This window comes from Oreochromis aureus, linkage group 14, assembly GCF_013358895.1.
Source record: "Oreochromis aureus strain Israel breed Guangdong linkage group 14, ZZ_aureus, whole genome shotgun sequence".
Taxonomy (NCBI): Eukaryota; Metazoa; Chordata; class Actinopteri; order Cichliformes; family Cichlidae; genus Oreochromis; species Oreochromis aureus.
Window position 1 is genome coordinate 8,629,988 of NC_052955.1, and position 12,063 is coordinate 8,642,050.

Consider the following 12,063-nt stretch of genomic DNA (forward strand, 5'->3'; position numbering starts at 1 on the left):
TTTGTATGCCAAAAAGTAAGTTTTTCTACTTTATTTCAATTTCTAATAGCATTATCTGCTTTGCAGTTAAACTCATCAAACTTAAATTATGTTATTTGTATGTCTATGGGGATATATTCTGTGTAGGTCTTTAGTGCTAATGTTTTAGCCGTTGGCTGTAATCTTAGCTAGTTCATGGCTATAAGAGTCTGGGTCAGTTGTAACAGCAACAGTCTGGGTTAGTTGCAACAATAATGCAGATGTTACAACTTACCACACTATTACTTTAACTTATATTAAACAAGTTGGGACAACGACATCAGCAGAGAGAGGTTCACTGGTCGCCTTTGTATATGTGGTTAATGCCATTGGCAACACAATTCCTCCACTGTTTGTGTTCCCACACATACATGATGCAGACCACTGTGTCAGAGATGGACCAGTAGGAAGTACTGGTAGTGGAAATAAATCAGGATGGGTGCAAGAAACAGCACTTTGCAAACCACACCAAGGTAAGCCATGATAAAAGTAATGGAATTGCGATGCTGGTGAACAACTCCATTTTTCAGCTTCATTGTTATGTTCAAAATTGGTGCAAGAGTTGTAGGTTATAATGCCCACTGAGCCAATGAGGCCAAACTCAAGGAAGACCAACCAAAATTAATGAAATATTCAGTTGCAGAAAATTCCATCATTTGTCTTTTTAGGGGGGTTGGAATATGTTCAAAAGCTAGATTTCTGCATTCTGTCACACACACACACAGCTACATAAATGGCTCTAAGTGCATTCATGTGTTGAATAAACAAAGATTAGATGTTAACATTTTGTCAGTACCCTTATTTCATTGTGTTACATTTCACCCCAGGATATGTTACAACTAACCCAGACTATGGGGTTAATTGTAACATTTCACTCTTTGTGTTTGAGACCATACCATGCAATGGATAATTGTGCTGCAGAGAAAATAGCTGCACTATTTAATAGCAGAGACATGTAAATACTTTGCATTACATTTTGAATCCACTACCTTAAAAGAGCTCCAATTTACAGACAGAAATGTCAAAAATGTTACAACTATCCCTGGTCTCCCCTACAGCAGAAACATATATTTGAATTTTTGTCCAGATATTATTGGATAACGTCAAACACAAAATAAAACAAACCTGACAGCAGCCATTTTGCATATGGCATCCAGTTCCGTTTCTGCCTGTAGTGCACAGATCATTCACTAGAGGGCAGAAGGCGTGTCAGGCAACACCTTCCTTAAGTCATACAATATTGATCGTGCTGATTTAAGAAACTAAATATCAAATTGAATATGATACAACTCACTGGCATAATTCTCAGGTAGTGGTTTGGCTGGTGTTGAACACTTCTGTCGTTCAAAGGTGAAGAAAGCAATGGCAAAGCTCTTTGATTAAGCCATTTAATAACATCTTCCGTTCATATCGCTTTAAACTAGAATTTCATTGCTAACACGAAATACTGGCTAATGCAATAGTTGGCTCAATAGCTGTCAGGCAGTCCAGGGGCGGATCTAGAGAAATTTTCTTAGGGTGGCATGAGGGTGGCGGTTGCCACCCCATGCCACCCTTCTAGATCCGCCCCTGAGGCAGTCTCTCCTCGTGCAAGCCCATGTCATACATCCATTTCTTGTGAACCACTAATAAATGCAAGAAGACAAATTGGTGCAAGGTTTATTTGTGAAATGTTCTCATCACGGGGGAAAAACATTTGCTGGGTATATTTTATAGCAGTCATATATATGAATGAACTTGATGTCACTTGTAAAATTCAGTGCTCATGGCTTTGTGGAATAACAGGATGAGTTCAGTACAAACCTGAGGCCATAATTTGTTGTGCCACAGCATTAGACTATAAAGCATTTTTCTATTATTTGAAATCAGCATGATTATTATATTCTATTGTATAGCATTATGAAAGCCATCCACTATCAAATGAAACGAAAGGAAAAGCTTATTATGTTTGGCAATTTACTGGAGACAGAAAAGCTGCATGGGACATGTCGGGCAGGTTCAAAACATGAATCCAAAACCAGCGAGCTGCTCAGACAGACAGGCTCAACATGTGCGGGGTAGCAAGCCAATTGCAGAAATACCAGAGAGAACACCCAGAAAACGCATGCCTCAAAAATAACCACATAATTGAATCAGTACCTTTGTGAAAAAGCCTCAATAAAAGCTACATTGTGATCTTCCCAAACTGCTTTTCATGGTGCAGCTGCTAATAAGAAGCTACTGCTTGTATCAATACCGACGCACAAAGACACATAATCTGGTGTAAGTAGCACAAACTGCAGATGCCTAGGAAATGGAAATTGAAGTATTATTGTCTGATGAGATGTCTTTCATCCTCCTTACATCATGTTGTGGGAATCACTGAGGTGATTGCTCCGTATAGTCATGTAACAAGATTTCACAGCTCCCCTAGTCACCAAATGGAAATGGAAACTTTATGTTCTGCAGCGCAGAGTGAGAAGTAGATTCCTTCCTTTGTTGTCTTAAAGATGTCAGGGCCTTCCCTGGTCCAGTATCAAGTACACACACAATCCAGGTTTGTAGCTGCTCTCAAAAAAGAAAGGTTTTATTTATTTAGTTTGGGACTAGTATTATAAATCCCTTAGTTTGTTGACCAATTTGAAAAGAAGTGAGGTATCAACTTGCAAATATAAAAATGTACAAATTTGAGGGAGGTACTATTGTGATATAGAGTAGAAGAATTTATTGCAATTTCTTGATAAAACTCAAGCATTGACTCAACACACACACACAGGTGTACACACACACACACACACAAAAAGTCCTTTTGGGACTTGACTTACCTTCAAATTATGTCCAAATACAAAGCAGTAATACAAAGTAAAAATGAAAAAATGTGTCTGGAAGCTACAATATTTCCATTTTAAATTGATTTAGGTGGAAGACTAAGAAAAATTATTAAGTACGGGCAGTTTTGTACATAATTAGTGGATCAACTTTTAACATTTTAAAATGATATTTAATATCACGATGACCTCCCACACTACCAAGACCAAACTGCACATTTGTTGCATCAGGTTACACAGTACCATTACAATATACTACTGTGGAATCCTCCACATTTCCCCAACTGCGCAATAGGACAGTATCAGTAGTCAGAGAGCAAAATGAGTTCATTCACATTCTCGTGGTTTGACAGGGACTGATTTATTATCATTAGCAATAATGAAAGAAATATGCTGAAATTGTTACAGTATATCAGACATCAATTTTACTTTTGAGAACAACTGCAGACAATTCATTTTGGCAGTGCTAAAATGACAATGACACTGGGTCAGATGAGGGATGATTATACTCTCCAATTCAGTCTCACAACCTCGTTGTCTAAAATATATGCAGAGTGATCGTCTCTGTGCTCCTTGAAAGACAGAGAAAAGGCCTTTTTGAATGCATTTGCTTTTAGACAAAAAAGAAATGACATGTTCATGACACTTTTGGCTGCACACAGACGGGTGGTCCTGAAAATTAATGTGTGTTTTTTTTCCCCAGCTGCACAGGACACAGATCAAAACCTGCCATAAGCTACAATAGGTGGTTAAATGACTCAGAATCTGAAATAATGCTCTAGATGAGGATAGCACAACCTCTGAGCTTTATCTGAGATGCACATAATAATCTCGTTTCCCTTTTTACTTGTGCTGATTCGATAAAACATTCAGAAAGTGCTTTGGATGGTGATGATATGCCAACTTTCAGGAGGATGAAAAACAAGACAACGTAAAGAGTGGAAGCAGACCGAATATCACTCATTTGTAAAGCACATTATGACATTTTGCAGACGAGTTCAGCAGTCACCTATTATGATGGTAGGACGTTTTAGCTAATTAATAACCTCCTCACATAGGTACTGTGATGGATGCTATAACACAGAATGAGGGCTGTGGCTGCTCTTTGAAATTTTCAATCATCAACTCTGTTGAAACTAAAGTCACAAAAGTCACTGCTAATTGGAGGAGGCACGTGTGGCGCTCTGCATGAATTTAGGCCGTTTCGGTGTTTTTCTGGAATATTCCCAGGGGAATCCCTAATGAACACGGTGCACATAAATCATATCCTAGTAGTCAAGTGTGTTAGTCATCCTTGTCTTTTCTAACACAAAAGGACAAACTGATCTTCAGTAGTTTAGTTCTTCTTGTCGATTGTAGCACGGTGTAACATAAAATTCACAAACTACTCTAATGCGATCTAGTGTGGGAGAAAACTATGCAATACTTTACGCAAAGTGGGCAAAATGGCCTAATTCAGCCAAATGTTGCTTGTGTATTATGCAACACACTGTGAACACTCCAAATTAAGTGATTTTATCAGTGCTTTAGCTGCAAATTACTGGCTTAATAACTGAGCCATAAATAACCACTTAAATGCTCCCAGTAGCTGCATAAATTCAAACATTACAACACAACTGTTTTAGATACTCATTAAAAAGTACAGTAATTCAAATCAGTTCAATACTTTGTGCAAATTACAATACATTTATACCTATAATGTCCCGCAATGCAAATTAACAAAGACACATCACCAGTGATTAAACAGCCTACCTGCATATTTTGATTTTAAATGCTAGTAATACTGTAGTGCTTGCCATCTCTGTGAAACTACAATGTTATTTATATTTAAATACAAAATAATAAACGTTGTATGCTGTATTTAAACATGCCTAACATTCCTGAGCTTGTATTATCTTTGAATAAATGAATGCTGGTTTTATGGTACCGCTTTCCTCTGCCACAGTTGCCGGTCATGTATTTCAGATGACATGCCAAATGCAGGAGTACCTATAAATGGCTGCTGGCTAGTGGTGGATGGACTCGGCAGGGTTTGGAGTTTTAGCATCTAGCTACTGGTTAGGTTGGACACTTCCCAAATGGACCAATCTGTGGTAAATGGGGTTACACAGCGTCTTAGGTTGCAGATGGTATTTGAAAGCACACAGCCCAGCAATGCTTTTTCCCCCCATTTAGAAAAAAGGCTCGAACACAAAAAAAGTAGGTTTGGGTGGTGTACAAGGCTGACATTAAGATGAAGGTGATTGTTAACACTCAGTCAGAGTTTGGAATCCATTCTCAATCCCGATCTCTGTGGAGACAATCATCCTCTAATAACAGTAATCTATCTCCTCGTTGGCCAAGACAATAGCTGTTCTGCAGGGGATGTAGACCTGAGAGAGAAAGAGAGACACAGTGGCAGGGGAGAAAGTGGGGAGAAAAGTGAGATGACAATTGAAGATTAATGATGTTAACAAGGTGTCTCAGTCATCCAGGTCATGGTATTCTTGCGTGTTTGAAAGAAGACAGCTGGACTTCTTTAGGTTCATGAAGACATTTTGCCTCTCATCCAAGAAGCTTCTCTAGTTCTAAAACAAATGCCCCGAGGGTTGTTGACCCACTATTAATTATGTGAGTCATCACATGAGCACAAGCATGACCTATTCCCATGTGGGGACTCACACAATCACTTCCAAGGGGACAACCACCACTAGGGGTTAAATATCTGTAACTCTCTGTCAGTTGTTTAAATGGTAAATGGACTGGTTCTTATAAGGCTTTTCTACTCTACTTGAGCACTCAAAGCACTTTATACAACATGTTATTCGCTCATTTACACAAGCAGTTTTTGCTTTCTATCTAACACCAACGGGAATGCGTCAGGAACAACTCTGGGTTCAGTATCTTGGGATCGAACCACCACGGGATGGGCTCACAGTGTTTAAGAACTAAAGAAGCCTCTTGCATGAGAGGCGAAACAACTTCACAAATTTAAGTCCTTTTGCCTTCTTTTCAAGCACTCAACACTACATTGATATAACTGATATAAGATCAGCAATTTTGAAGATTAATCAGTCTTAAGTTTTATCCTTTTCAGGAGGGAGAAATCATGACTGGACATGGTAACGTCTCAAAATCAAGGATGAGATAATGGCAAAAAAAAAAAAAAAAAAAAAAAAAAGAGTAATAGATTAGAGGAAAAAAAGGAATGCGAGGAGGATAACATGCAATTTTAAAATGATATATAAGGGAAAAAGTTCATTTAAGACTACTTGGAGGATAATATATTTTAAGAATATTTAAAGTGTGACAGAATTGCAGCTGCACAACGACCTCTGGGTGGCAGTGGTGTCAGCATATCTGCAATGAAGAGAGGTGTCTTCAACTTCTTAAACTTATCTCCATGAAGTGGTGGACTTCATCTGTCTAAAAACATATAATTAAATTTGCATTCTATTCAAAGCAAGTGCAATGAACTGAACAATCTGCAAATGAGTAATCTTGCCAGAAGTGGAGGCACGCTCCTAAATTTTAATTTCTGAACTCTCTAATCAATGCAGTAGCTGTGAGTTTCATCATCATCTCTAAACACCGGACTGTGAATCAATTGGAAATGTGTGATTCTATAAAGATATAATGTAATTTCAAAAGAATCTTCGAGTTCATTGGGGTAAAGAAGAAACAAGTTAGGGAAAAAGAACAAACTGAAAAAACATGGCATGTCACATTCCTTATGTATATACATACACATATATAGTTCAAAAAGTAGCTAATAAAGTGTTTGATCAATCCTTTTGATACTCACAGTGTCATTTGGCAGCAGGAAGCCGCTGTGTACCATTAGTCATTTCAGATTTATGCCAAAGGAAAAGCCAAGCGGGCATAAATGATGCTATATTTCCCAACAGAAAACGAAAAAAGCCAGCAGAGCTGTAAACAATTCAATCACCCCCTGAACTCTTCAAGTCGCCCCTCAGCATCAGTGGATCTAAGCTTACTGTGGATGTGCTTCTTTGGCAACAGTTTGTCACCGAGGGAGCCATGCAGCCCGGCGCTGAAACACTGACACAGACATTGGTGACTAATTAAACAGTCACAGCGGGAGAGTCTCCATACAGAAGCACCACGGAGAGAAGGAAAGGCAGAATGAATCACTGCACCTGTTTAGACAAAAGCTACCACTGCGTCTAACCTGGAATATGTCAACAGCTTTTATTTCCACCAAACAGACAGAAATAGTGACAAATTATAAATTAATCTGTGAAAAAAAGGACCAGCAGATACGCTCAAGTGTTGGCACAGCAATTAGTGGAAGACATTCTAATTAACATATTACTCCTTGCAACGTTAGGCACATACATACTTGACATAATGTTTTGAACCCATCCACTAACACTTAGAGACTAGATTGTGAAAAATAATTCCCTTTACAGTATATATACATAGAAGCTCCTGACTTATTCATTTATATCTATACTTCTATCTCATCAAACACAGGGCCAGCTGAACTAAACTACAAGGTACAAAATGAGGTGAAACCCTGTCCATGGAAGCAGAACCTATTTCTTTTTAGGACAAAATCAAGTTTGCGTTATTAGATTTTATTGCATTTGCCAATCAAGGTAATTATTAATAAAACTAGTTGTGAAAAAACACAAATTAACAACAGTGAGACAAAACAAACAAATTTGAATTTGTGAAAAAGGAAAACTGTTATCAAGTACTCACGTAATTAGCTAAAACATTGTGGAAATTACTGGAAACCTATTTAGTCTTTGTCAGTGTGATCAAATTTGTTACCACAACCAGTGTGATTAGGCTTTGGTTTGTATCTGAGTGACCTTCAAAATGTGTTGTGTTTGTATTGGTACACATTCTAAACCTCTGAATAATACACCCTAACAAATATCCTCCATATTAAAATAATTAGGAAAACTACAACTAAGACCAAAACTGATGAAAACTAAAGTAAATATGAAATGTTTCCAAACAATAACCAGAATGTCTGTGATGTAGGAAAGAAATGAGTTTCCTTGTCACTGTTTGTTTGTATTACACAAACTAATGAGAATTAAAATCCACTAAGAATTCAAATAGGATCGCCAACGGCCATATCCAGTACAAATTAATCTCATTCACCATCAATTGAAAGCTTTTTCAGGAGTAAAAGCATGGACAATCATGGACATAAAAAGCATGAAAATATGTGAACCCATGACAAGTGGCCATTAAAATGACAAACGTGACCTTGACCATGAGCACAATTTAGGTGAAGATCCATTAGATGTGTAAGTTTCAATAAAACTTCCGCACAATGAGGAGGAGTATCGATTCTTGTGAATTGTGGATGGATGCCTCACCATGGCATGAGCTCATCGTTCTTTGCTGGATGAGCTAAAAATGGTCCTAAATGAGCAAACCCACTCTGGAAATTAGCTGAAACTCAACTCAACTCAGATGCAATGAAAAGAAAAACTAAGAACAAATAGAAATAAAAACTAATAACAACACATGCAATATTTCCGCATGTTGCAGATCATTCCAGCAGGAAATGCCAATATGACCACATGTTTGCCTATCAGGTCATACACAGAAGTGTATGTGCAACACGCATCTTAGAATCACAACCACAAAGTCTCTGCTGTAGTCAGCAGTTGTTGCCAGATCAGGTAATGGTTACTGTAATGCAACTAATGTGACAATTTATTGTAGGTATTAACAATAGGGGTGAAAAACAAAATGTGATGAAAAGGACAAAGTGGTACACAATAGGACATAATACACCATTTGTGAAATATTGTATTAGTAGGAAAAACAGCTTAGCTGTTTGTCCTTTCTTGACTTCTTCTGTATCATGAACTCTCTTGTATTGCCTTACACCAAGCTCACATATGAGAATTTGGATTTTTATACTCCCTTGCAGAACAGAATGCAGCCTTTGGGCTAATACTAAATCTGATCAATGTTCAAACACACCGATAAAGGATTCATGAGCTGCTTCGCAGGAACATATCATCCACCCTGTCTCCAGACCCCAGCACCTAGGCTAGAGCACTGCCTGACTATAGGCTCTCTGTGCACTTTAACTCTCCAGACATGTCTCTGTTTGGCTCACTTTACTCACTTAACAAGTATCAGCTCCCTGTAAACACTTGTGTACATGTAGGTTGTACTTTAGGCAAAGTCTAAGGATCTGACAGGGTAACAAAACAAACCTGACTTGGATGGTTAACTGAAACTAAGACCTAAAGAACTATACCTGATTCGTTTTCAGCTGAGACCCGATTTTGCAGGCCATTATTTTCAAAAGAATATTTTCAGCCGAGCCTCACAGTAAGCAGCATAATTTCTGAAAGACTGTTGTATTGATTTTTAGTACTTCAAAGATCATCACTTTTTAAAAAAAATATTGTTGCTCATAATTAAATATAATCCTTTTGATCATAGAGCTTACATTCCTAAAATTTCCAGTAACAAAAAGGCTCTGTTAAAAAAAAGAAAGAAAGAAAAAAGCTCTCTCTGGTAAAATAAGATCATAATAATAAAAAAAAAAAAAAAAATAGTGCTTTTGTATTATTTTACATTATTAGAATTTCCAAAACAATTATAACCTGAAAGCATTAAGCTCTTATTATTAGATTAAAAATTGGCCAGGTCTCTCCTGGATGTAAGATTTAAATCTCAATGAGATTTTTACCTGGGCAAACAAAGGATTAATAATAATAACAATAAAAATAAATGACACACCGAATAATCTCTAGACCCTTTACCTGAAATACCAAAAAGGCAGACCAAACTATTTGCTTGAAACAATCTTTGAATGAATCAACAAAGTGCTGGAAACATTTCTTAAAGATTTTGGTTCATATCGACATGAAAGCATCACACAGTTGCTGCACCTCCATTACAGTATGTGAATCTCTTGTTTCGCCAAATACCAAAGATGCTCTATTGGTTTCAGATCTGGTGACTTTGAAGTGCAATTTGAGTACAATGAACTGATTTTCACATTCAAGAAACCAGTTTAAACCAGTCGTAAAGTTATGGACATGATCAGCAACAACACTTAGGTAGGCTGGAGTGTTTAAACGGTGCTCAGTTGATACTAGTGGATGCAAACGGTGCTAAAATGTGCAAAGTGGGCCTGATTATGTGAACTACTGTTTCCTTCTTATCAGCCTGATAGGCCATTCTTTTCTGACCCCTGACATCCACAAGGCATTTGCACCCAGAGAACTGCTGCTTACTGGATATTTTCTGTTTTCAAGCCATTCTCTGTAAACCCTGGAGATGATTGTGTGGGGAAACCCTGGTAGATCAGCAGTTTCTGAAATACTCAGACCAGCACGTCAGGCACCAACAACCATGTCACATTCTAAGTTACTTATAATACCTTTCTGAACCTCAGCAGGCCACAATAAACGTGTCTACATGCCTAAATCGACTGAGTTACTGCCATGTGATTGGCTGATTAGATAACCCAAACTATCACTGGCAGCTTAAGGTTTTTATACCCATGACTGTGTGTAAAAATGGCTGAAATTCCTCCACAGTTCATGTAATATGTTCAAAATCAGTAACGCTGAGCTGAGAGTCTGGTCTCAAAGTACATATGCACTTGTACAGTTAAGAAAAATATACCGACCAAAGTGTACTAGTGTGAGCTTGTCTTTTGAAATTTATATGTAAAAGTGTTAAGTAGGTGCCCTTATGCCATGTCACAGTTTTTGTCTGTTAGTTCACACTTCATGCTCATCAACATCAGGTGTTAGATCTCACTGATGGAAATGTACATCTTTTGATCATTTGCCATAAGCTTGCTATCTTCTCTTACTTTCTTTTTCATTTCAGCTTAATTTCTTTTATGTGAAGCTGTCAAAGAAGACATCCCCTTTGAAGCACATGAAGTTTATCAAAAGGTTCTGATGCAGCTAATTATTCACCACCCTTTCTTAGCATTACATATTTGACATTATAACACTCAAACAAAACTATATGTGTGACATGTACCCAAAGGCAGCCACCTAAAATAAGCTTCCTCTCTCTGAGACATTTTATTCTGTGACCATTTAAAATTTGTCTCGCTAAATGAATAAACTCTAAATGTTCAACAGCAGTAGTTCTTGATGTATGCAATTCCCATGAAAAGCCTGCTGAGGATACCGGTGTGTCATTTTTTTTTTTTTATCCACATAAGGAGAACAAAGCATTTTTTAAAAAAATCATTTTTTATTCAGCTTCATGGCAAGCTGTTCTAACATCCACTCTTTTCACATAGTGGATAAAATTAAATACAGCTGAATACAAACACACAAACGCGCGGGTGCACACACAACATTAAAGATGTCCCACATGTGAAACAAAGAAGTACTTTTATATTCAGTGATAAATATGTGCCATTTAAATATGCACAGTTTAAACATACAGTCCTGTGGAAAGGTTTTAAGAGCTTGTGAAAGAAAATCTTGTTACATGATGATGCTTTTAAAATGTAAAAACGCTACGGATAGTATTTGTTTATCATCTATACTCATGCAAGATGTATGGTATTGTATGGTATAGGACAAGTAAGTCCTAAATAGAGATGGATGTAGGAGCCATGTCTTTTCATGAGTTGAGATCAGAGCTGTGCTGAGGGTCATGCCGTTGCAGAATACAGTCTTTTCTCTAAAAGTAGCTCTTTATGATTCTGTCTGACATTATTGTGATGCTGCCAAATTCTGTCTGCAGAATGAATTTGGAGTCAGTAAGAGACTTCCTTCACGGTATTGCTTGTTGCACAAAAATCCAACTGTAAAACCAATTCTGATGGTTTGCAAAAAGGCAAAAGGCTTCGCTGTTTCCTTGAGGCACTCCTCCTTTAGAGCACTTTCTAGCCTTTTGGTGGACAAAGCATATTTATTTGTTTCCACATCAGAGGAATATCCTCTTGGAAACAATTCCTCTATAAAGACTGGTTCTGATCCTGACTGTACATGGGTCGAGTAGACTCGGTTTTCTGCCAGTTGTGAGGTGATGGCAATCATACACAGTTTTGAAAGAAATGCACTTAACCTGGTTAATGTGTCTGGTCGTCGTCCTTGTCTGTTTCTTTGTGCCTAAGCAGAACACCTTGGAAAGCACATCTAGAAATGGCTTATATCCTATTACCTTTTAGTAAAGCTCTCCCTAAAAATGTTTATTTGTGTGCATGGTAATTTTTTTTTTCAATTAATGAGTTCAGTATGTATGTATACCTTATTAAGATGGCATATAACTA

At 37.5% G+C, this 12,063-nt stretch overlaps 1 protein-coding gene across 1 annotated transcript in view; it reads right to left on the reverse strand.

The window, feature by feature from the left end:
- Positions 1–3,164: 3,164 nt before the first annotated feature.
- Positions 3,165–12,063, reverse strand: part of gbe1b (glucan (1,4-alpha-), branching enzyme 1b) — a 93,127-nt gene continuing 84,228 nt past the window's right edge. Inside the window, exon 16 of the mRNA XM_031751231.2 lies at positions 3,165–5,197. Within this exon, the coding sequence (XP_031607091.2) occupies positions 5,135–5,197 (63 nt within the window). The 3' untranslated portion in view covers positions 3,165–5,134. The remainder of the gene's footprint in view (positions 5,198–12,063) is intronic.